The sequence below is a fragment of the Corvus moneduloides genome, chromosome 18, assembly GCF_009650955.1.
Source record: "Corvus moneduloides isolate bCorMon1 chromosome 18, bCorMon1.pri, whole genome shotgun sequence".
Taxonomy (NCBI): Eukaryota; Metazoa; Chordata; class Aves; order Passeriformes; family Corvidae; genus Corvus; species Corvus moneduloides.
The window spans coordinates 14,416,170-14,441,952 of NC_045493.1; the positions used below are offsets into that span (position 1 = coordinate 14,416,170).

Genomic DNA, 25,783 nt, shown 5'->3' on the forward strand with positions numbered 1-25,783 from the left:
GAATAAGTCTTTCAGCCTGAACTGACCTTTCCCAGCTACTCCAGAGATGAAAAGTGCCATCCCATTATAATAATATACTTTCATCCTCCGTGCAGTTATTTTTAAACAGAGAGGTTAGATATCACTCTTTCATGTTTCTTTTTTTTTTTTTTTTTTTTCCCTATGAACAACATTATAAATGAAAAATACATATTTGGAGTCTGAACTGGTCTCTTTCCAGGATCATTTCTCAGGCCATCTGCTTGCCTGTGAGCTTCCAAAATAAAAGTGTAGAGCAATGTAGTAACTTCTTTTATGAGGGAGAACCAGGGCAGGACGATGGGCTGTAGTGCCACAGAGGGGTGGGACTACTGAAACCACCCGTTCTTTGTCCAGGCTTTTAGCAGCGCTCAAGTTGAAGGGTGTTACAGCCTAAGCTAAAACGTGGGGGTTTTATATGAGGCAGGAATTTTTGATTTTACTTTGTCAAAGCTGAAACTGAGAAACATCTGTCTCTCCGTGTTGGTGATTGCTCACGCTCATGGCTGCATGAGCTCGTTTCCTGGCTTTTCAGCTCGCTGCAGGGTAAAAGAATGACCATGTAAATCCAAGGAAGCAAAACATTTTAGAAGAAAAGAATAATTTAATGTGGATTGGGACAAGTGTGAGAATCAGGCTCATGGGACTACTTCACAGATTGCTCAATGTTTCATTTGGTACTTTTTGATGCTATTTTCTTTAATAATAGCATTACAGCTTGATTAGAGCTTTTGTGCTGACTACATGAACATCCCAAATTACTATTTTATATTCCACATCATGCAGGAAGTCTGTAAACTTTCAAAAAGACAAGCTGAGGTAAGGTGAAACCAGCCCTTATCAGAGCATTGGAATTTATTGAAATTGTTTCTTAATTAGTGAGGCCCAGTGCTTTGACAACCCAGGTGCTTCCAACAAATTGCTCCTTGTTATCCCTCAAAATGAGAACACACCGCACCCAGATGTACTGTGACAGATGGGGTGCGAGAGGTTTAAGTATAGGTTCTTTTCTCTCCTTCTCCATAGCCCTAACGTGCGGCTGCACACCCTGGGAATCATTCCAAGCCTTCTTTTCGTGCTGTGTTCTTTCTCCTGCAATTCCCATCACCCATAGGAAGGAGCTGGTTTCACCCTCTCCTGCACCCTCCAGCCCAACTGCTCCCTTTGAGAACAGCTACTGCAGGCTCCACTGAGTCCTTAATTACAATTTTAAGACGGTTCAGAGCTGCCCACAGACTTTGCCCCTCACTCAAGGCGAGATGAGAAGGTGAACTGCAGTGGTGCTGCTTTTGAAATAGCTGTTACCACACTGATGTGAGTATTGATTTAGGAGCATCATTCTTAAAGCATCATCAGATTTTGGTTGTGTTCACCAGAGCAAGAGCAATTTCCATCTCACAGATGCAGGGACCTGTGTAGGTTATTTCAGGTTTCAGTGAATCTTCCACATTTTGTTGTTAAGAAATTTTTTTCCCTTTTTCATTTTTAAGTAATAGAGGCTCCACTTGTGAGAGCTTGACTCACGTCTTGCCCTGCAGGGGTTTGTGGAGAAAGACTGAATTAAAACCTAGAGAGAGACTTTCCTAGAAGCACGACATCAAAGAAATTAGAGAGAAAAAAAGTATTTGTGTGATCACCATCTTCTTTTGGATTACTATGGGAAAAAAAACAAGGAGTTTGATTTTTAGAGGGATGGAGCACCTTTCCCACAAGGAAAGAACTGGATTTGTTCAGCCTGGAAAAGAGAAGACTTCAGGGTCACCTAATTGTGGCCTTCCAGTGCCTGAAGGGAGCCTACAAGGTGGAGAGAAACTGTTTACAAGAGCTTGTAGTGACAGGACAAGGGGGAACGGCTTCAAGCTGAAAGAGGGGAGCTTTAGATGAGACACTGGGAAGGAATTGTTCCCTGGGAGGGTGGGCAGGCCCTGGCACAGGGTGCCCAGAGCAGCTGTGGCTGCCCCTGGATCCCTGGCAGTGCCCAAGGCCAGGCTGGACATTGGGGCTGGGAGCAGCCTGGGACAGTGGGAGGTGTCCCTGCCCACGGCCGGGCTGGCACTGAGTGATTAAGGTCCCTTCCCACCCAGGCCATTCTGTGATTCTGTGATTTTTGCCCATTTCCCCTGGTTTGGTCCTTGCTATTTCCTGTATTTGTATGTGACAGTAAGACACCACCACCCCTTTGAGAGCTCTGCCAAGGCAAACCCCTTGATAGACCACTGTAAATCTAAATTTTCACTGAGCAGGGAAACTCTCTAGGGAACATTTTCTGGCTGAAGGACTCTGGGAGTGAAAGGAGTGAAAGGAAGCCTTGAACTGCTTCGAAATACTGATTTTAGAGAGACTTCAAATCTGAAAAGCTTCCTCTGCTCCCCTCCTCCTGTAGAACTGTGAGTCACCTGTAGCCAGAGAAAAGGATGTCTGTTGGAGAAATCAGGAAATAAGGTTCAGGCATTTGGGACATGAATGTACCTGATGAGGAAATCACTTCTAAACTGCTCCATTTACCGCACAGATTATTCCTATTTCAGGAATATCCTGTGAAGAATGCCTGTGCTTGGCTTCTTTGGGGGATGAGGGATGATAGGATCTCTTTTGTAGGAATTATCTGGAGCTTTTAAGCTGTTCCAGTACACAGAACTCTTGTTTCTGTAATTGATGCTGTCCAGTCAGGGAAAAGAAATGTGTCTTTGACTGAAAAAGAAAAAATACTCAAGAGCTGCATCATATTTCCTAGGAACTGTAACACCATAGCAACAGTTGTCTTTCAGTGCTGCTGCATCCCTTAATGGCTCTCGGACTGCTGAGCAAGTCACAAGTTCTGCTGTAAAACTCCCCATACGTGAGCTGGTACAGTTGGCAGATAATTACGATAAAAATCTACACACACACCACATCTTTTTGCCTATATTTATGTTTTCTCATAACCACAGGGCACATTATTTCTCTCCTTCAAAAGGAATTTTAGTGGGGAGTTTATTGGTGGAACTGCTTCAGTTTGATAATCTCTAATGAAATACTTTATTTGGGTGGGAAATTTTATTGTGTGTGTGTAAAATAATAGAAAATCCCAAACATATGAGAAAGGATTCGTTTTTATTAGATAAAGTTGCTGTAAAAAAATTTGGAAAAGATATTGTTCCTTTTAGTATTTTTTTATAATAAATAAATATTTTGAATGAGTTTTCAGCTTGGAATTTAATTAATAGTGAATAGAGATTGAAATAAAACAGTATTTCAAGCATCAAAATTAAAACTTTTTGATTGACTAATTTTTTTCCCCCCCAGATTATGTTCAGTTTATGAAAATGTCAAATCTATCCAAAAGCAAGTCAGGAAAAATGTTTGAAAATTCTTCTAGGATGAGAAAACTTTTTCCTGCCTAGCTCTGTTCTACTTATTATATGTTAATGCTGCCTGGCTCCCTTTGCTGGGTGTGGCTTTTTTGTCATTCTTTTATGAGAACTTGCATGGAAAATTAAAACAGACTCCGATTAATTTAAGATGAATGGCCAAACCACGCTGTCCCTCTTGCATTGGTTCTGTCCAGGTTTAACACAGATCTTGGTGGAGAGCACTGTGGAGTTACAGTTTAAACGTTCATAAAAATTGAATTAACACTACAAAAGACGCCTGTAGATAGACACAGGGGCTAAGACAAGATTTGCCCTCCTACTGCTCACGCTGGGTCTTTTTTGGGGTTTTCCATTCTGTAGGTGCCAGCCCAGCTCCTTCAGCAAGCACGGAAAACACGATACATTAAACAATACAAGCGGGCTATGAACGGCCTGTGATTTATGGCTCGTCCGGGTTTGTCAGTCCTCAGGGCTGTGAGGGTGTTCACTCAGGGATGTGAGGGTGTTCGCTCAGGGATGTGAGGGTGTTCACTCAGGGATGTGAGGGTGTTCGCACAGGGCTATGAGGGTGTTCGCTCAGGGCTGTGAGCGCTCCGGTGTTCGCCCAGGGATGTGAGGGTGTTCACACAGGGCTGTGAGGGTGTTCGCACAGGGCTGTGAGGGTGTTCGCTCAGGGCTGTGAGCGCTCCGGTGTTCGCCCAGGGCTGTGAGGGTGTTCGCCCAGGGCTGTGAGGGTGCTCGCACAGGGCTGTGAGGGTGTTCGCTCAGGGCTGTGAGCGCTCCGGTGTTCGCCCAGGGCTATGAGGGTGTTCACACAGGGCTGTGAGGGTGTTCGCTCAGGGCTGTGAGCGCTCCGGTGTTCGCACAGGGATGTGAGGGTGTTCGCTCAGGGCTGTGAGGGTGTTCGCACAGGGCTGTGAGCGCTCCGGTGTTCGCACAGGGCTGTGAGGGTGTTCACACAGGGCTGTGAGGGTGTTCGCCCAGGGCTGTGAGCGCTCCGGTGTTCGCCCAGGGCTGTGAGCGCTCCGGTGTTCGCCCAGGGCTGTGAGGGTGTTCGCACAGGGCTGTGAGGGTGTTCGCTCAGGGCTGTGAGGGTGTTTGCCCAGGGCTGTGAGCGCTCCGGTGTTCGCCCAGGGCTGTGAGGGTGTTCGCACAGGGCTGTGAGGGTGTTCACACAGGGATGTGAGGGTGTTCGCCCAGGGCTGTGAGGGTGTTCGCACAGGGCTGTGAGGGTGTTCACACAGGGATGTGAGGGTGTTCGCTCAGGGCTGTGAGCGCTCCGGTGTTCGCCCAGGGCTGTGAGGGTGTTCGCACAGGGCTGTGAGGGTGTTCGCCCAGGGCTGTGAGCGCTCCGGTGTTGGCACAGGGATGTGAGGGTGTTCGCACAGGGATGTGAGGGTGTTCGCCCAGGGCTGTGAGGGTGTTCGCACAGGGATGTGAGGGTGTTCGCTCAGGGCTGTGAGCGCTCCGGTGTTCGCACAGGGATGTGAGGGTGTTCGCACAGGGATGTGAGCGCTCCGGTGTTCGCCCAGGGCTGTGAGGGTGTTCGCACAGGGATGTGAGGGTGTTCGCTCAGGGATGTGAGCGCTCCGGTGTTCGCCCAGGGCTGTGAGGGTGTTCGCACAGGGATGTGAGGGTGTTCGCTCAGGGCTGTGAGCGCTCCGGTGTTCGCCCAGGGCTGTGAGGGTGTTCGCACAGGGATGTGAGGGTGTTCGCACAGGGCTGTGAGGGTGTTCGCTCAGGGCTGTGAGCGCTCCGGTGTTCGCACAGGGATGTGAGGGTGTTCGCTCAGGGCTGTGAGCGCTCCGGTGTTCGCACAGGGATGTGAGGGTGTTCGCACAGGGATGTGAGGGTGTTCGCACAGGGCTGTGAGCGCTCCGGTGTTCGCACAGGGATGTGAGGGTGTTCGCACAGGGATGTGAGGGTGTTCGCACAGGGATGTGAGGGTGTTCGCACAGGGCTGTGAGCGCTCCGGTGTTCGCCCAGGGCTGTGAGGGTGTTCGCCCAGGGCTGTGAGCGCTCCGGTGTTCGCCCAGGGCTGTGAGGGTGTTCGCCCAGGGCTGTGAGCGCTCCGGTGTTCGCACAGGGCTGTGAGCGCTCCGGTGTTCGCACAGGGCTGTGAGCGCTCCGGTGTTCGCACAGGGCTGTGAGGGTGTTCGCTCAGGGCTGTGAGTGCTCCGGTGTTCGCACAGGGATGTGAGGGTGTTCGCACAGGGATGTGAGGGTGTTCGCTCAGGGCTGTGAGCGCTCCGGTGTTCGCCCAGGGATGTGAGGGTGTTCGCACAGGGCTGTGAGGGTGTTCGCACAGGGCTGTGAGCGCTCCGGTGTTCGCACAGGGATGTGAGGGTGTTCGCACAGGGATGTGAGGGTGTTCGCACAGGGCTGTGAGCGCTCCGGTGTTCGCACAGGGATGTGAGGGTGTTCGCACAGGGATGTGAGGGTGTTCGCACAGGGCTGTGAGCGCTCCGGTGTTCGCACAGGGATGTGAGGGTGTTCGCCCAGGGATGTGAGGGTGTTCGCACAGGGCTGTGAGCGCTCCGGTGTTCGCACAGGGATGTGAGGGTGTTCGCACAGGGCTGTGAGCGCTCCGGTGTTCGCACAGGGCTGTGAGTGCCCCCGGAGAGCCCCCCGGGCCCCGCCAGCCGCCCCGGCCGCGCCGCGTCTGCAGCCCGGCACCGCTCCGGGCCGGGCTCGTTCTGGAACCGGCTCGTCCTGCGGCAATGCCGGGCTGGGACACCGGAGACGACCCTAAATGCCACGGGCACGCGGGTGCCCCGGCTGCGTGACCGAGTCTGGAGCTGGCTCCGCATTGCCCTGGCCGGGAGCATCGGCTGGAGGAGCGCACGGGGTGCCGGGGGCCGAGCCTGGTTCTGCCATGGGAGACATCAATGAATAGCTCTTTTCTCGGTTTTTTCCTTCCTGCACAGCTAACAAGAGAACACCAGGTGGCCCTCTCCTCCATCACTTACATTGGCTGCGCCCTGTCCATCTTCTGCCTGGCGATCACGCTGGTCACATTCGCGGTATTGTCGTGAGTAATTTTAACTTAATATCTGCTGAGCAGCCATCACGCCGAAAGGCAAGCAGTGAATTCCAAGGTAGGATCCCTTCAGGTGCTCAGGATAAAACAAAGACTATTAATTCTACAACCTTCCTTAATTAGATTCTGCACATGTATTTGTAACACTTGGCTGGTTATTTCTAAATTACCTTCATTTTCTGAAATGGGATGATCTTTACATAGCAAGGTATTTCCATCCCATGAGAGATTTAATTTTTTTTTTTTTAACTGTCTGTGCTTTGCTGTAGTTGAGGCATCTTGCAAAGAGGCTTGTAGGAGGTCTTGGTCTGGAGCTCAAACCAGTACAATGCGAACAGGGACTGCAGGATCACCCCCTCTGTCCCCCCCTGCATCTTTGGACTGCTTGGAGTATGCAGAGAGCACTTTCTGCCTTTCCACTGTCCTGTCTGTCAGGCACAGTGTTTATAAAGGAATGCCCAGTAAGGAAATCTCAGTCAGCGTTAGCTGCCTGACTTTAGTTTCACACAACTTGTACACAATTACCTCATACAACCCACGTTTATATTCAAGTATCTTGTTGTTCTCCATTAGGCTGATCTTCCAAAGTGTTGCTTTAGTGGGATGAAGGACACTGTAAGCAGTGTGAAATTCACTCCATGGCTTGTGGTTAAAAACCTCTGGATCTCCTGCCCAGTATAGGGCAGCCCCTGTGAGGGCTCTCTGTGCTGGGGAGGTTTCTGCCCCAGGGCACTCAGGGCCTTTATTCCTGTTTATGTTCCAGCAGTGACAAATGAGTTTGAGGCCCAGCTGGGTTTGATACAAACATTTCTGAAAAAAAAGCTTTCATAAAGGTTTGTGTCTAAATAAAAAATAGAAAACCTGGCTAAGGGTGAAGCAACTTGTCCAAGGTTGTGCAGCACTTCAGGAATACAGAAAGGAGTGGGATTCTTGCCTCCTTTCACACACTAAACCATATTGTTCCCACTTAAGAGTTCAGTTTTTGTTTTCTGTGCCTTAGCATGTATTTTGGACACCCTGTTAAGAGGCCAGTTTCTAGGGAAAAGGACTTGCTACATCTCAGTAAACTGATTGCAATGCTTGTTTTTTTCCAGACCCCGTATTATTTCCAAGTTCCAAGGTCTGTGTTGGTCATACTTGGATTAAGAGCAATAATGTGTGGCAAAATCCACTCTAAATAAGTCCAACATCTGCCTATCTGGCACCGTGCTGTTGGCATGTTTAGGCTAAGGGGAATGATCTGCTCCATTTTAGTCTGAGTGCAAAATTGGATCTTGGACTGTTTAGAAAGGAAAAAGGAGCAAAAAAGAAGAGGTGTTGCTGCAGCAGGGCTGAAAACTCCTCGGGAAACTGGAGAGAAACAGAAGACTTGGAAGAGAGCTTGGAGCCAGCTGACTGTCACAGGGTTAAGCACCCCACCTACAGACAGCATCCTTCCAACTGCCAATTAAAAATAATTTTATTATCTTTTCACTGGAGAGCAGGGTCTCATTAAGCAGCTGAAGTGAAATTTTGCAATGTGGTGTTAGATGACTGTGACATAAGTGGAGAAGAATCTGGCAAGTTCTTTGCTACTCCATGTCCTGGCAGGGGCAGCCCCTTCCCGGGAGGGCAGTGAGCCCTGCTCCCCTCCTGGGTAACACCATTCCAGTTTGTGATACAGGGAACTCCTCATTAGAGAGCCATTGGCACCAGGCAGTGCATCCTTGAGTTACTTTTTGGGATCTTGATACTTCTGGTCATCTCCCTCTTCATCCTCTTCGTGTGGAGCAGTGCAGCAGGCAGTGTGGATTGGAATAGGAAACCTGTTACCACCAGGGCTGTTTGTTTTTTAAAGAGAACAGAATTAGACAAAAGGCCTGAGATGTTCAAATCAATGTTTTTGTTTTCTGTTTCCTATTTCTGGATGAGAACAGAAACACGAGTTGAGAAGACTTCCAGGAAAGCCTGTTCTTGTCAGATTTCCAGGTGGTTTTTGAAAAGCCAAGAGAGATATGTTCAAATGGTGTTGCAACCAAGGTCAGGTCCCTGTCAAGATAGGCATGGCCCATCTGTGTATGGAGATATAGCTCCTGTGCTCAGAAGTTGTATTGGTGTAAGTCAGAACTGGAACCAATTCCCTGTGTTAATATTCTGTCACTAGTCATCAGCTTGCTCATGTGCAAATCGATCTTTCTGCTGCCTTTCATCAGGTGCCACCCCATCCTGGTGGAAGGAGAGTTCAAAAGACACCATGGTAACCCCACCAAAACCAAAAGCCAATTTAAATGCTTGCTGATAAATCATAGATATGTTCGTGCCTCTTGGAACACTGCTTCATTCACGTGTTCCTGTCTCCTGCCAGGTCTGTCAGCACCATCCGCAACCAGCGCTACCACATCCACGCCAACCTGTCCTTTGCTGTGCTGCTGGCCCAGATCTTGCTGCTCACCAGCTTCCAGTTCAGCCCTGGAACTGTAAGTCCTAGAAAGGATGATTTTGTTTGTTTTGGGAGGCAACTCTGTGGAATGAATGCCACGTGCCACGTGCAGGAAAGTGTCTTCCATGTGAGATCCATTTTTAACATGCCTTAGCCAAAAAATGCCATCCTACTACACAGGGAAACTCCTTATGCTGAGTACCAGGATCTAAACCATTAAAACTGGCATCTAAAGCAGCTGGGTTAGATTAAGACAAAAGGCCAAGTTAACAGTATCACATACCAGTAAAACCAATTTCTTTCCAGTGCTGTGTTTAAAAAATGCAATTTAAAGTAATGTAATGTCTTTGATGGAAAGTCCCACCTGAAGAGCAGAAACAAAACCTGATTTTACAATAAACTTCCAGGGTGCTCTGTGTTTTGCTGGTAACAACTTGGCTACTTTGGTGACCAGCTGCTATTCCAAAATACTTTTCAGAAGCAGCCGGTGGTTTCTATTATTGGGGGGGTTGGGGTGGTGTTTTTGTTTATTCTCAGTACAAGTAAATATGAGGTTTGCACATTCTTCATTCTGCCAGTACAATGGTTACCTAAATTTATATTCAGCTCAAATGGGATCCCTTGAATTTCTGTTGAGTTTATAAATAACTGTACTGTCTGGTTTGCACAAGCAGTTATTACCTGCAGATCTAAAAGCACTTTGGAAAACTAACTTCATACTCTTTTGCTGTTTAACATTCAGATGGGTCCTGAATGAGTCACGCAATGTACAAGGGAGAAAATGGTAGGGAATGGTTTAGAAGGAAAATGAAACGGAGACATTGGAGAGCAGAAAAAGATGAAGCTGAAGACAGTAGAAACCAGGCATGAAAATAATCCTCTTTAGGTATAGCGCTAAAACCCTGATGAAAGGGCATAGGCTTGAGGGCAATAAAAGGCTCACTCAGCGTCTAACAGCGTGTAGTGTTCTCACAGGTTTTTCTTTTTCATCCATTCCAAATTTTCAGACAATTCAGCTGAGTCACTTCAGATGGTGTGTGACAGCCTCTTTACACCTTATGAAGGCCAGCATCACCTTCAATCTTTTAAACTACTGTGAAATACGAGTTGTGTTTCCAGGTTTGGGTTGGACGCAGGCAGAGCCCATGTTCTCCGGGGACCAGTCCCAGCGGCACCTACATTTATGATGCGCCTTGTTCACACACAGAGCACCTGCTTGTTTAGTCAAGCTTGTGAAACGCTCACACAGACTGAAGCTGCAGTTTAATAGCTGCATAGTTTCTCTTAAGCCTGTTCCAAACCTACTTCGGTGAAATCGGGAGTAGCATAAGAAAGCAAGACCTGTTTTACACCTCAGGCTTTGCAAAATGAAATGCTTCACAGAACCCATGGATTTTTTAGCCCTACCTCCTCTATAACAGCTGTAATTGTATGGCCTAACACTGCGAAGATCTTAAAGTTGACAAACGTGATGTAAATACTGTCTGCTGTGCTCTTATTTTTATGCTTTGTCCTCTTGGAATCCGAGGGGGTTGTGATTCATCCTTTTATTAGTCTGCTGTCCTCACCTACTCCTGCTCTGCTGCCGCTGGCTTTGACAGCAGCTTAAATACCTTTAATTGCAGCTGTAATTGAACTGCTAAACGGTCGTTTACAAAAAGAGGGAGGCAGTATTTACACGAAGGTGTGAATTTGTGATCCTCTGCCTGTGCCAGGGTTGGCTGTGTCAGTGCTGAGCCGTTTGTTGGTGCCCTTGCAGGACCCTTCGTGGTACCCCTTACTCGAGGCAATGCAGGAATTGTGCCACAGGGAACGGCCTCAAAACCAGGCGCTGGGCTGGCATCTCTTCCTTGTGTGGCTGCTTTGAACCTCCCCATCATTTTCCCACCTCTGACTCCAGGGGTATTTCGGTTCTGACTGCAGATATGGTATATAGCATTCCCTGGTATTTTCAGATGCATAACTTAATGATTTACAATTCGTACTAAAGCAATTCTTCTTTAGCCTACTGAAGCCTTCCAAACACCTGAGTGTGTTTGTGGGGAAAACTGAAATATTATTTAGACATAGGAAGATGAAAATTGAAGTAAAAGATGTCAGCCAGCCCTGGGTTTTTTCCAGCACAACCAGAAAATTTAATGTCTGTACTATCTGCAGTTCTGGATCAGGGTATTGAACTCAGCATTGCTGGAAACTTCCAGATGGAGAGGTGAAAAGAGCTGCTTTTGTTTGTGATATATGTATAAATTTACCTATCTGTTTTAAGACTGTCCTCAGTAAAAAAAAAATTACTGATATTTTCTGAGAGGCCTTTCTGAGAGTCTGCTTTACTTTCTCAACAACAATAATATGACAGACCTTGCTGCTGGCTGGGCTGCTTTTTCTATTTTCACAGACTCTCGAGTTGTCAGCTCTAAGAGTAACAGTAACAAGATCTGCCTTTTTACCAGTGTTCTGCTAGAAGTACAGTGTTTCACATGGTGCAGCACGAGAGATGCTTGGGGTTAGTATGCAAAGGCTCAGCTTTTCAGTGCTTTTATAGAAGGCAATTTTGCCATTTAAGAGTAACTCCTAAGCAATAATTAAGTCCAAAAAAAGAAAAAATCAGAATGAGCAGCAACTTTGCTATGGATTTTATGTACAAATCTGCAAGTAGGTATTACATAAAATTATATCCAGACCAGCCTCCTGCTACTTCACGGTGTGTTATTTTTCTGCTGTTTTGTGATTCATATTGTTTGGCTACTCAAAAGTTGGAAATTATCCATTTGACAGAAATAGCCTGTAAGTCAGCTTTATGTTGCATTTATATTTTTGTGGAGTAATCTTCTGGTAGAAATCAAAAGGCATTAAAATGGATTTTATAACCTTATGATAAAATTAACTGGAAAGGCTTTTACAGCTTTTGTCAATAAACTAATCTGGTTCAATAACATGTCACTGAATTTTGTGAAATACTAAACTACATACAGACCTCACTCACACGAATTAACCCCAAATTTATTGCTTTTGAATACACGTAGTCCCACTGGATTTGCATTGGAATGTCCTCGCACTAGTACAAGTGAGACTGGGCAGGAAAGCCTCCATTTTCGTTATACTATCAAGTCCCAACATTTTAATTTTCATTAGAGTACAAAATCTCAAATCATCCACATAAAGAATAAAATGCCAGCACAGCACAGCTTAGCTCATGCAACAAAGGGAATTGACAATTAACATCTGAGGCAGCAAATTGGTTCCTACTGGTGGTGCCTCCCCAACACAGACTCCACCTGCCAGGAGCCTTTCTGGGGCTTGTCCAGCTGAGGAAGGCAAAAGTCTTCCCATTTCCATGGACTGGATGCAAGCAACCCCTCGACAATTCTGTAGGTGCCACAGAAGGGGTGTTACAGCCACAGGGCAGAAGGTCTGTCACCATCAGCCTGCCCCAAGACGTGAACTGAGTCAGGGCTGGGACGTTCCCAGAGCGTGTTTGAGCTGTGCCTCTCTGAAACAAACCCAACGGGGTTTTCTCCTGGTGGGATCAGCGCAGCCACGTCTGCTCAGTCACTGAGTGATGGGCGCAGCCACTCTGGGGAGACCTCGGGAAGCAAAAAGTGAGGACAGGGAGTGGTGTGAGCACCTGAGGCATGGGGAGGAAGAAAGGATTTGGTTTTCCTGTTTTGGTAAGCTAGGCTGGTGGGAGGCTTAGAGAAAAATGTAAAGATCACTGAGAGGAGCAATGCAAGGAAAACCAGGGAGCAGGGTGCAGGACAACACTTGTACCCCACTTCTTCAACTCCTGTATTTACTACAGGCTCTGCAACCAGATGCAGACACTTCAGTTTTGATTTCCTAAATATTTTGCAGACTTTAGTGGGAGTATTGCTCCTACTGCTATAAATAAATAAAACATTTGGATTTCCACACTACATTTGGCAATGTTGTTAGGGGGTTTTTTGATTTTTTTTAAAGGTAAGAGGATTTGTTACTCTGAAGTTATCTGAAAATGCAGTAGAAAAATGAAATTGTCTAGTGCTTTCTTTTAAGACAGTTTTACTTCAGTGATTTAGCATTTAGCATGTAAATGTCTATAGATAAAAAAAAAAAAAAAAAGAAAACCAATGTGACTGTACCACAAAGGACTAATGTATTAATTTTTATTCTTAATTTAGCTGCCTTGCAAGATACTGGCCATTCTCCTTCATTTTTTCTTCCTGAGTGCTTTTGCATGGATGCTGGTGGAAGGATTTCATCTTTACAGCATGGTGATCAAAGTATTTGGGTCAGAAGAAAGCAAGCACTTATACTATTATGGAATTGGATGGGGTAAGCATTTAGTAGCTGCTTACTTTAAGTCTCCTCACTATAGGACATTATATTCAGAAGCATATTTGAAATTGTCATCTCATGATCACAGTTTGCCTTACTGAGAGCACATCTGCTGGGTAAAGAAAATGCATAATTTTTCTGACTGCAATCAGACTTTAAAATGTGTAGTCCTTGAGCCTAATTCCACTGTAGGGAATGCCACAACCTCTCTAGGCCAGATCAGAACCTTAATTACCAAATCAATAGCATGACTGTGGAGGGAGGTCTCCCTACACTGGTATGTTCTTTTTTTAGTTCTAACTCACAACACTGGCTTATTCCATCTGCTTTCTGCAAAGTCATGCATAAAAGTGGGCACAGTAGCACAGAAGTATCACAAGGCTTCATTAGTTGGTGCTTTGTGCCTTGAAATACTTAGGTAAAAAGTGTGCACAGAACCCCAATATTATTATTAGGAACGAAGAAGTGGTTCTGTGACATGGGAATGTCACAGACAGCGATTCAAGGCTTTCTCCATGCACTAATGAAAGCATAATCTGTGTCCATGTTTGGAGAGCCAGAACTCAGTATTTTGTTGCAGACTCTTGCAGCAGATGAAAGTCACTTGCTCTCCCAGCCCTGGAAGAGCAGCAGTGGTGCTCCACATTTGGAAGAAGAGGGAACCTCGTACACTGAGTCAAAGAATAGATGTGAAAACATAGAAGAGGAATATCTATGCAATTACAGATAATTTCAAAATATGTTAAAGTATGCATTATCTTTCCTCCCCTCCAAGTTCATTTGGAGATACAGGAAAAGCAATTAAATCAATAATACAGACCTGCTGCAGCCAGAATTGGAATATTTGATACCTGTTTGGCACCATGCAGATCTGGGTGATAGTAATGCTGTGAAATATTTATCTATTTCAAGAGCTGCTTACTTGTTCTTTTTTTAAAATTATGTCCTTTTTATTTCGTGCATCTTTTCTCATTCATTTAAAACTCTTCTTAGCAGTTGTGTCTGAGGGCTGTTGTCACATCCTCTGGTGAACATGGGATCCACCAGACTGGGGGGACAAGCTGCAGCTGGAGGATTTTCTGCTTTGCCCTTGCTGTGTCTGTGTGACAGGTTCAGGATTGTCACATCCATGTGGCATTTTGTGCAAGGTTTATTGGTTGTGAAATGGTAGTGATTTAGAAGGCACAAAAAATAAAGCAGGCACCTGATTGATTGGGTAAAAACCCCCCAAAACTAATTCTTCTTTGCCTTAGTGATTCAGCATATCAGGCAGAGGTTGTTGTAGTAAAGATTTTTCATCCCACCATTTGTAGGGTGCTGGTGGTAGAGTTTGTGATAGTGGATGTTTTCCTATTCCAGCCAGTTTCCTTTCCTTTAGAAACTGTCACAGAGTGAAGACTTTGTTCTGAGCTGTCAAAAGACATAAATGTCATTATTTGCTGTTAGTTGATGTAGTCCCTGACTTCTGTCCAGATCTGATGTAACAGAGCAGAAGAAAATCATAGAAAATGAACTTCCTCAAAATAAATGGGAGAATATACTTATCCCCATCAAGCAAAGTAGAACTTTTCATCACTGGAAGGAAATACACTTTCATTTGTGTCTAATGCTTCATCTTCCTCAATAAATGACGTATTTAGCCTTTTAGGATTTATGTCCTAAAATTGCTTTGAATTGTCTGCCTCAGAGTCTCTACAGCCTGGATTTTTGGGGTTTCTTTTTGGCTTTTTTTCATGTATAGAAGACACAGAAGCTTTCAAATTGTAATGCTTCTTAACTACTGAGTATATCCCATATTAATAAATACATATTCATATCAATATATAAATATTTATAAATGTGCTTCTAGTTGCAGTTATTAAAGAATGAAAATACTTCTTCCAAACATTATACTTCTGCCAGTACCGGAAAACTTTACAGAATTTGTGAGGATGATAGAGGTAAAATTAAGCAGAAATTGCCTGTCAGAGAATTTTGTAAAACCCTCATGCAGAGAAAACCGAAAGAATTAAAAAGAAAATTGAAACTTTAAGCTATCATGTCTAATACTCTGTCTGGGACCTGTTTATTAAATTCTGTAAGATGATAAAAGCTCAAACCTTCACATTTTATTAAATCATACAGGAATTACCAGGCAATCATTTAATACTTGAAGGGATGGGTTTTACTGTAGTTGGAACTGTTGGCAATGAACCCCTGGCTTCCTCTGCAGCTCCTGGCCTGGAATGAAGTGGCACAACAGGACCTGGCAGTGCTGGGGCCAGAGCAGCTCCTGACAGCAGGACCAGAACTGCCTTTGTGTAATCCCTGTGTCATCCCATGAACGTTCCTCCACCTCCCAGGGCACAGCACACTGCCACTGCCAGAACCATCTGGAAACAGAGTTTCCTCTAAACACAGAAACCTTGTAGATTTATTACATATTTATGTTAAAATCAGTCTTGATTGGGCACCTGAGGGGGGTCTGAGTTTGCTTCTGTCTCTTGCTGCCGGGTGTGATGCTCTGGATAACCAAATGTTCCCGTTCCTGTCCTCTCACCTGCTATTCATGCACCCCTGTGAGAAGCTCTGCTCTCCTATCTAACTTTGAATTCTTGAACAAAAATGCACTTACTTGGGGGAAAGTGGTTAAAATAAGGCTAATATTGCTTCACATGGTATCACTGCTTGAACAGCAAGAGGCAGAAAGTCCATAACCAAAACCAGGCTTAAAGATGACTGTGACTCCCAAGGAAATTAGCACTGATTCAGTTTAACAGTTAAACTAGTGCTTTATTAAAAAATAATTTTGTTTGTCTGACATCAGTTGATTAAAATATGTTGGATGAAACAGCTGCAGGAGGATGTCAAGTTAGACTTAATTTGAAAATGATTCTGAGCTGTCCTGTTCATACAAAATTTAGCAGAACTTGCAGGGCTTACGGGAAGAAATACTTTTATTCCTAATATTGTCTTTGCATCTGTGTTCCTGCAGGCTGCCCACTGCTGATTTGTGTCATTTCTGCAACGTCATCCCTACACAGCTATGGGGAAAGTGGCAAGTGAGTATGAAAAGATCCTCACTGCAGGTGCCATAAGGTGAAAAATCTGATGTGGAGGAAATTCGTAGGCATGTTAAAAGGGCTGTGGTGCTGCAAGATCCTCCCAAGGAGCAGGGGAGGGAGCCTGCAAAAGGATGACTTGTGTAGACATATTCTTAAACATGGAAGCCTCAAGTCTGGTTTTCACAAAGATGATGCACAAAAAAGCTCCTGAGATGTTTTTCCTGCTTTTCACTGAAGAGCTCCTCAGTGAGCTCCCTGCTCACCCCCTCTTCAGCGGGGAAACATCTCTACCAAGATGAGAGTAATCATTGATTAAAGATACTCAATCTTTTGAAGAAAACTGCAGTTACACACCTGAAATCTGGAATGGAAGATGTCCAAAACTGTGAAAATTAATTTCCTTTCTAATTTAGGAGAAGAAGAACAAATTTATCTGAAAGAACACCATAGGATTTAACCCTAAAATAATTCTGTGTGTGGTAAACTGGCCCATCTCTTCAGGGTTGTAAGAAGGGCCTGTGAGGCTGTGTTTGCCAGCCCCTTCCCCACCACCAGCCAGGAGTGGCAAGGAGGGCTTCAATTTGTCTCTGGCTCCAACGAGACAAATTCACTCCAAGAAGACATTTCACGGTGCTCCAGCACTGAAATGCCTGCTTGTGGCCGAGGATACGAGAACAACTCATTGCGAGTAAAACATTCCTTCTCTTCCCATCTTTGCACTCCTGTGAAGGTGTGCTGGGGCAGAGCTGTCACTGGCTCTGTGACAAATCCAAATGAGATCCCTCCTTGGATCCCCCGAGTGTGAAGGGAAAAGGAGCTTTTTCCTGATGTGCTATCACTTCTCTTGCTTTCAAAATTCATCAGTCTTTTTGCACTCTCTTTTAGCTGTTTTGTAAGTTGTGGCTTTTTTAAAATTAATAACATTACTAATTAGATGACTGTGTGTTTCCTCCGAAAACGCTCTGATTTCTCCCTGCAGCTGCTGGCTTTCACTGGAGAATGGAGCCATTTGGGCTTTCGTGGCGCCAGCGATGTTTGTCATTCTGGTAGGTAAAACCACAGCAGCTGCTGTTCCTTGTTGTGTCTCTGTGTCAGCCACGCAGCAGAACTGGCTGAAGGCCTGGGGTCAGCCCCTGTGCCAGCCCAGTGAAACAGCAGTCCTGAGTTCTCCAGAAATTCTTGGTTCCTGCTCCGAATTTTTGTGTCATACATGGGTGTGTATTAGTTTATGCATATTAATTATCACACTGTTAAAGTCATTATTCAAAGACAAAGATAGGACCTGAAATAGTGGGACAGCCCTGCTGGGGTCATTAATAACTGTGCGATACCAAGTGGTCTTGGGAGTTTTGACATTTCTCAGAAATATCCTCCAAAACAACAGACTCTGTGGTTTGTGTTTCACGTACACCAGTAAAAGCTGAAAGCCTGATTCCATCCCACTGGTGTTTGAAGCTTTTGTGGGTGCCCCAGTGCAGATGGTCACCAGCAGAGCACCAGGCAGCAGCAGGGATGTGTTGGAACAGTGGTGTGAGCTGTCACCCTTTGGGGGGGCTCAGGGGAGGCACCAGGCTGCTCCACACCTGTGTCCCTGCAGTGCTCAGGAATCTGTTCTCATCCTCTGGGTTTTGGTTTGCTGTCAGGTAGGGCAGGCTGGCTGGCTGATCACGGCAGGGCTGTTAGGGTGAATTTGCTGGGCTCAGGTGGCTGCCCAGCACCTCTGCCAGCCGTCATGAAGAGCAGCTTTCCAGGGGAGGGTGCAGGGTCACGGCCGGGCGCTGACACACGAACACTGTGGCAGGTAACGATGCTCACATTAAATCACAATGAGCTGTAGCTCAACCTCTGTGGTTACTTAAGGAGTTGGGAGTGTTTGCAGAGCCCTGCACGAGATTAGCACCTCTCCAGCACTGTTTCTAAGACTTTTATTGGCCAGGTTATCTACAATGTTTCCTGCAGGCTATAAAGCCAGATTGAAAGTATGAAGATACGATAGACTCACTGATCAGTGAAAACAGGTTACGTTTAAAGCTTTGTGTAGATTTTTAGAGGCCTGGACATTTTAAAAAAAAGCACAGAGAAACTTCCACAGATTTCACCACACAAAAACCCCCCACAAATCCTGCTCACAAGCCAAAGGAAGGAATATATACATGTATCTAGAAGGAGTACATATATATATAACTATATATATAACTATATAACTCTATATTTATATATATGAGTATAACCAGCTTTTACCACTGCATACGTCTGTAACTATTTGGCAAACAGAAGGTATACCTTGAACTTCTGTGTGTGAGTTTATATTCAAAGGTATGTAGATATTGATGATTGGAGAGCAATTAGAATAATCCAATATTCATATGTCTCCTCCTCATGTTAGCACTTGCCTCCTGGCCATTGTCCAGCACCAAAGGAGGAAATGAGATGCAGTCAGTAACATCAAACCTTTCCAGGCTGCTGTCCAAGGATGGTGTTAACCAAAACACACCAGGCAGTGAAATGCTTACTCACCTGAGCAAGGCTCCAGCAATTTGCGTGTGAAGCTGCTTGGCAGAGAAAGTAAGAGCTTAACTGTCTGGCTTTAACTTATGATACACAACATTTGTGCAGCTCAAATTATGTTCTTGTAGGGATACAAATACTTTCAGAAAGAGAAAGGGTGAGCTCCAAAGGTTGATCCACGTAGAGCAATTTGTTAAATAGTCTAAACTCAGCTCTGCCCAAAATAGCAGCAAGTGAGCTGACAAATTACCTCTCTGGGCATTGAATATTCCAGCTGAAAAATGTGTTAGTGCCTATAGGGAAATAACAAGGCTAGACACTATCTGGTGTGTGTGCATATGTGTGTTCTTCAAATAACAGATTAGCCACCAGTTGCATAAACTAGCATTTAAGTCTGAAAATACCTCTCAAAAAGCAGTTTTTGACTAGTTCGGTCCACAGTTTCTCTCTGCCAAGAGAAAGGATTATGCTGTGAGGAAAACGGGGATTGCTCCTTTCAACTCCCACTCCCTAGAGACAAGGCAGGCACAGTCCACTTTTATCCTGCCCCAGCCTCGCAGCAATCCAGACATTATGGAGCCTTAAAACAGAATGATGTGGAGGGAGTGTGACTGGGGAAAAACACTCACACATACTTTTCTAGGCAGTAACTCACAGAACCTCCCAGCCCTATATAGATTCCCATACCAAATATGCTCGTTCCTTGGGGTTTGAGTCAAGGGATATGATGAAGGAAATAGTTCCTTCTATATGTAGGTCTTTTGGCTTCTACCTACATCTTAAGGTTTTAAGATCAGTCTCCCCCACACCCCAAACCATGACACAAAAGCCCCTATATCATCCTCTTAAGGCAGCTTCACAAAAAAATTCTTGCAGTTAACTTGCAAACCGAACTAAGCTCAGCCCAAGTTGCCCTGGGAGGTGTCTTCAGTGGAAAAAAGCTCTACTTGACAAAGCACCTGAATTCTTGACACCAAACATTAAAACTCCTGGCAGAAGGCTTTGTTTGTTTTCAGCCATCTGCTGCCTTGGTGTGTTTCCATAGATATGGCAGAATTAAGGAAATTCTGTGTGCGTGGAGCAGAGGGTGTGCTGCAGAGAGGGAATGAGCCACTGTGGAGGGAGATACTGGGCTGCAGTGGCAAGTCCTCTCTATTGTTTTCCCTGTAAATAGTTATTTTCCAGGTAGTTTTTTACAAGTGTTTCGGATAAACAGCATTTTTATGGGGCTGAATGATTTTCATGAGCAGGTTGCTATGGGCTCTGTGCTGTGGGGACATCAGCTTTGGAAGCAGTGCCTTCAGATGGGAGCCTGGTCCCAGGCTGACACTGCCAGCACTGACTTCAACTGGCACTTGCCTATGAATACTCAATATATAAAATAATATTATCTCCCCTATACCTGCTGGTCATACACAGTTTACTAAGTTCCTAAGTATTTATTCATATCTTTATGTACCAGTGCAGAATTAGGATGATTTCCTTTTGTTGAACAGTCTCTTACTCCTCAGGCAGGTCCACTGATAGAAAAGTGACAATTTGTGTCCCTTCTTAGGCATTATCCCTCACAGGAAAAGGTGATGAAAAAGAAAGCTGAACACACAGTGCTTAAAGGCCCTGAGACTGTAGGATTCTTCAGAGCCATTGAAACCAAGTACCTACTTAAGTGCTGAGCTGGATTAGACCATACCTGCTAAGCTTCTCATTTTTTCTTATTATCACTCAGCTATGGCACTTTTAGTCTTCTAAAGATTAAAGTCCTTCATTATTTTAAAATTAAGCTTCTTACTTAACCGACAGGAAATCATGCAAGATTTTTTCAAACAAGGGCACAGGTTCAATATTAAGGACTAAAATTAGGAAAGCATAGAAGTCAGGCTTCTGTAGCAGCTTATCTTTGTTTTCTCCCTTATTTCCTTCCAAGCCTCAAAGCTCTGCTCTGATATTCAGCTCTGACTGCTGTGATACTTCATGCATTTATATGAATTCATGTACAAAATAACTCAGTGTAGTCTGTTCCATCTGCAGTCACTCTGGGATAGCTAAAAGTAGAATCAGGCTTTCCAGAAGCACTCTCCCAAATTTTAAACCCATCTAATTCATCTGATTAGCTGTGTTTGGAAATGCATTTGGGCCAGTGACAATTTCTTGTGTGCCCCAGCAATGGGCTGCAGCGTCAGGACCTGCAGCCTTGGTGTGCAACCACTGGTGTCTTGGGAAACATCACATTCACTCACAGCATCAGGGAGCAAGTTAAACCTCACATTGGGACACTTATGACTCCCTGTACCAGTGCCCAAAACTGAAATGGAGCCTAAAATAGTTTGTGGTTTTAGAGGAAAGCTGGTCAATGGATTTAATTAAGGCAATATGTTTTATCCTTTTTCTTTTTTTAGTTTCTCTGTGCTGCCAAGACTTTTCCTGGCTAGGATGGGACACACTACATCAGAGAGTTTTACACATGGGATTTCTGCCCTGTATTTCAGAAGAATCAAAAGTCTTATGTGACTTGGAGAAAATTTAGGTGAAATCCGTGCAAAGCAACCTAAGTGAGGGAAAAAAATTGTCTCGCTGTATCTGATCTGAAAAAATTTAGATGAGAAAATGTTTTGAAAGAGTCAGAGCTCCCTGAAGTCACTGGGACATTTCCATGGGCTTTCGTGGGCTTTGGATCAAACCTTCAGGAATGGGAACTGGCAGCTCCTGCTGACTTTGCAGAGTTGAGAGTGCCTGGGGTTGGACAAGATGCCTTGAACGAAGCCCTGGGAATTAGTGAACAAGCACTAATGTTATGAGCTGTAATTTTTTGGCTTAGAGTCTACCTGCAAGAAAAACCATTCTAAGTTTCTGGATACCTTTAGGGCAAAATAACTGCAAATGTGAGGTAATCTGGCCTTTCAGGAAAGTAGGAGATAGGAACGATCTACAGTGCCTTTATCTAAATATTTATTCTCATAATTTGAACGTTCTGATATAGGCTGAAGCATAATGAGTGTTTCATCAACTAAACATTCTCCTGTTCAAATCACTGACAAAGTATTTATATCATATGCCAAAAAAAAAAAAAAATCACTGGAAGAACAATTCAGTGGCTGTATTTTGGTTTCCCTAAGGACAGTAGAAATAGCTCCATGTTTTACTTACTGAATCATTAACAAAGGGAGACGTTTGTAGCTAATTGTTTATTTAGGCTGGATGAGATTGCTCTAATTTCTCGAAATACCTAAGCAAAAATTTTTAAGTTGTTAAGGAAATTTAAAGGGCTTCATTGCTAATTTTACAAGCGCCTTGTGTTTTATCAGTGGTGAGACCACAATGTTTCCTTCTCATCTTTTAAACATGCACCCCGGAAAGGATAAAGTCACACTGACTGCACCAGAGGAGGAGCTCAAGGCCTTTTCAAGTTTCCACTTTACACCATCCACGATACCCAGGAAATTAATTTTAATTTTTTTTTTTTATATATATAAAGGAATTAAAATTCAGCTATAAATATTGAACAGGTTGTGCATTAGAAAACTGTCTAATTTGTCTTGTGATGTTTCCATGACCAGATCTGAAGGCTCAGGTCCAGTTCGAGTGAGAGTTTGCAAGGCTCTGAGTATAGCATATAAATGGTTTTCTCAAAAATGCTCATTACCACCTCAAAGGATTTATAGAAGTTATTTACAAAATATGATTTGGTAGGAATAGGGAAAATGATCCCAAGACCATTGAATTTCACCTCTTATTCTTCTCTGTAAAGATGATTGAACAACAAGTACACTTGTTATTGAGGAGCTGTCAGCTGTCCTTTGGATAAACTCAAGAGCCGTGGCAGAAATGAACTAGCACAGATATGCTCTGATTCTACAGCAGGTGATGATCTGCCCTTAGAAATCTAAAATTAAAAAGGGGGTCAGAAGTTTAAAAAAAACCCAAGGAAATAACTGTCATCAAATTTAAACATTTTTAATTCACCTTCTCATTCTCAGAATTAGAATATTTATGTCAAAGTAAAGGATGATTATTGAGTTTTAGCTGAGGAACAGCAAATTTTTTTGAAGTCTCCTCTTTGTTTTTGTTCTGTCGTTCAGGATAGTTTTGTTCTAGCCTTGTTCTTGCCACTTTGTAGCAGATGTGCAACTTTGGACAGGAAGGGGGAAATATGTCTTTCACCTTCACATTCTCTACCTTTTTTTTCTTTAAACCCAAGGTCTTTGCACAGCAAGACAGTCTTTGCCACAGTTCCTTTAAGTGATAAAGATTTCCTTCTTCCTTCACCTGTGACTCCAGCACAAACTTTCTTTTGTCGAATATTTTCAGCGTTAGTCGTTTCAAGATTTCCTACTTTCCTGTTGGGAATTCTTTTCATTTTATTGATGTTTCTGCTGGACCTGACATCAAAAAGAGTGGAGCCTTTGAAGAGCAGAGTTCAGATTTAACAAATTTTTCTCATTCCTCCTTTAAAATAATCTTGTACCTAAGTTTCAAGCAGGCTTTGGTAAGAAACAGGACTTGTGCACCCTGAGGAGTGTCAGGAAAGGGGCTCTCTGAAGTCTGTGCACATGAAGCACAAACCCAAAGAGAATGCAGACACACGCCCTTGCTGATGAAGTTCTTGAAGTTCTCTAATTTGTCAGCTGGCAGCAGACAATTGGGGTATTTGTTGCTATAGTTGGGATGCTGAGCAGTTTGTCTTTGAAACAATGCACCGCTCCAGACCTTTCCTAAACAGGCAAGGGAGCTCCTGAAGGAAAGAGAAAAGCAGCAGCTTCCCACTGTGGGGGGATGGAAATCATTGACAAGGGGCAAACTACACCAGTCCAACCTTGAAAACCTCTTTTGCCAAATAAGTACAGGACAGAAAGTTTCTGTTGTGTTTGTACAATACCTCCTGGGGCAATCTGCCCCTCAGACGCAGCCAGAACTCACTTTCCTGACCAAGTCTTGTTCCTTCTTTTTCTCCAGATCAATATTGGCATTCTCATTGCTGTCACAAGAGTCATCTCCAGAATCAGTGCAGACAACTACAAGGTCCACGGAGATGCTAATGCCTTCAAGTAAGTTTTTCTCATTGAAATTATTTTGTAACAGCAATCTCACGTGAGCAATGTTACACCATGGACTTCTCCCGGAACGCTGACATCATTCCTCCTCAGTAAAAAGCAAATACTGTTAAGGGTATCATCCACTTGAATGCAGCCAGTTAACCTATATTTTATTAAAGCTGAATGCTGCACAGGATGAAACCTGTGGTTCAGCAGGAGCTAAAGTGTTTCCCTGCTTACTCCAGTCTCCAGCACTTGCTGATTCGTAATTTCCCCTTTTATTAATGGAGACTTTCCTATTCCTGCTACAGTCAGAAGCTGAATTTCACAGAGCATCATTAATCTGTACTGGGTAATTGCAACTATTCTGGTCCTTCTGAGGATAGATCTTGTTTCTAGCCCCAGTTCAGCATAATATTTAGGCATATGCTTATCTTTAAGACTCTCTTGATACTGCAAAGCACACAGACTTATGCTGGATTTAAATGTGTGCCTAAATTCAAGTGGGCCTTTGTATCATAGTGCCTTGAGCCTCCTGGGGTGGTGGCCTCTGAGAGTGAATCATCTTTAAAATAGCACTAGCAAGTCTGGAGGGGAAATGTAAGGCAGACACAAAGCTACCTCTGAATACACAAGGACGAATTCTGATTTCTGAACTATGCAAGATTACGTGTGGGTAGCTAAGAAGATAATTTAATATACTGAGGCTAAATTAAGATGCTGAATATTCCATTTTGTATCTCCTAAAGATGCTTTAGTCCAAATATAAAAAGACACTGTATATAAACAAAGGAATATGGAACTTAGATAGAAGAAAAATGTGATGATGGCTTGTGTTTAATGTTTCTGAGGCACAGGCTGTTGTATGATAAGGATTTGGTGCCACTGTTCTGAAATGGTACCATAAAGAATAATTTTTATGCTTGGATTACTTATGTAATTTTGAAAATGTCAAGAAGTTTTAAATATCGGTGACAGTTACCTAATTGAAGTTAGTTTAGTTATTGTATACTTATCCAACAGGAAAAGAAAAACAGTAAATAAGTCTACACAAAAATCTCTAAGATAATTACACTGTAGTAGAATGAGAAGACTGGGAATTAAAATGACTGTTTCAGGTTTGGCTGAGTTCCTGCGACCTTCAGAAATACAAAGGAAATACAGAAACTTAGGAAGCAAATAACTGTATTATTGTCAATGCCAATTTTTATGCACTATTAGAAGTATGAAGACGAAGAAACAACTCCTTAAGTACAAGAGGAGCTACAGAGATTGCTCCATGTACGTAGATATTTTACTGTATTGCAAGGAATTGATTCAATACACACTGTACCCTGCACACTAATACATATTATTTTTTTAAAAAACTATGTGTGTACACATAAGTAAATCAACTTATGAATGATTGGTCTAGGAATAAGATGTAATCCCTTTAATGAGGAGTGTATGTTCTTAGTCCAAATATTATCAGCTGCAGATTTGGAATGCTGTAACTCTGTACTGAAAATGAGACTTCTTCAGGTACCCTGCCTAAGAGACGCTCTTTGTGCCAAGTAATTTTCACATTACAGTTTCAGGATTTGACCTAACAAAGGTTACAGGGAGAAAAGTGGAGAAAAATGATTATCAGAGGGCTGATACATCTGAAAACTGAAATCAGTAAGTTATTAAGTGGAAGTATGCTCTGATAGAACAACTTTGCTCACAGAACTAAATTAAGTCAACAAAATACAATAGAAGGTAAACAGAGCATAGAGAATAGTTCTTTTTCTCTAGGTATCATTACAGGGACGGGTCCTCAAAGGAAGTTTGAGATGAGAAGAGTGTAAATACATGTTCAAATCAGATCCTGGGAAGTATTTATACCCTGATTTAACATGGCATGAGGCATGATGAATTAGAGTTTTATGTACGGGGACGTCATGGAGAAAGTAACTGGTCTATTGGAAAAAAAGATAATTATAAGGCCTTTGTAGCACTGGGTTTATATGTCTAGTGTGAAATCCCTCTGTACATTTTCCAAAAAATAAGAGAACAAAGCAAAGCAGGGTTCTGAT

The 25,783-nt window shown here is 43.7% G+C and overlaps 1 protein-coding gene and 1 long non-coding RNA gene across 5 annotated transcripts in view; one reads left to right on the top strand and one right to left on the bottom strand.

The window, feature by feature from the left end:
* Positions 1 to 25,783, top strand: part of ADGRD1 (adhesion G protein-coupled receptor D1) — a 139,559-nt gene that overhangs the window by 87,731 nt on the left and 26,045 nt on the right. For 3 of the 4 annotated variants that reach the window (XM_032127881.1, XM_032127879.1, XM_032127880.1), the window contains 6 exons: positions 6,299 to 6,402; positions 8,756 to 8,867; positions 12,988 to 13,141; positions 16,119 to 16,185; positions 17,168 to 17,234; positions 23,647 to 23,738. In XM_032127881.1, the coding sequence (XP_031983772.1) occupies positions 6,299 to 6,402; positions 8,756 to 8,867; positions 12,988 to 13,141; positions 16,119 to 16,185; positions 17,168 to 17,234; positions 23,647 to 23,738 (596 nt within the window). The remainder of the gene's footprint in view (positions 1 to 6,298; positions 6,403 to 8,755; positions 8,868 to 12,987; positions 13,142 to 16,118; positions 16,186 to 17,167; positions 17,235 to 23,646; positions 23,739 to 25,783) is intronic. The other variant, XM_032127882.1, reaches the window with a different exon arrangement.
* The window catches only part of LOC116452942, a 209,486-nt gene that overhangs the window by 7,826 nt on the left and 175,877 nt on the right, over positions 1 to 25,783 (bottom strand). The gene's annotated exons all lie outside the window — the stretch shown is intronic.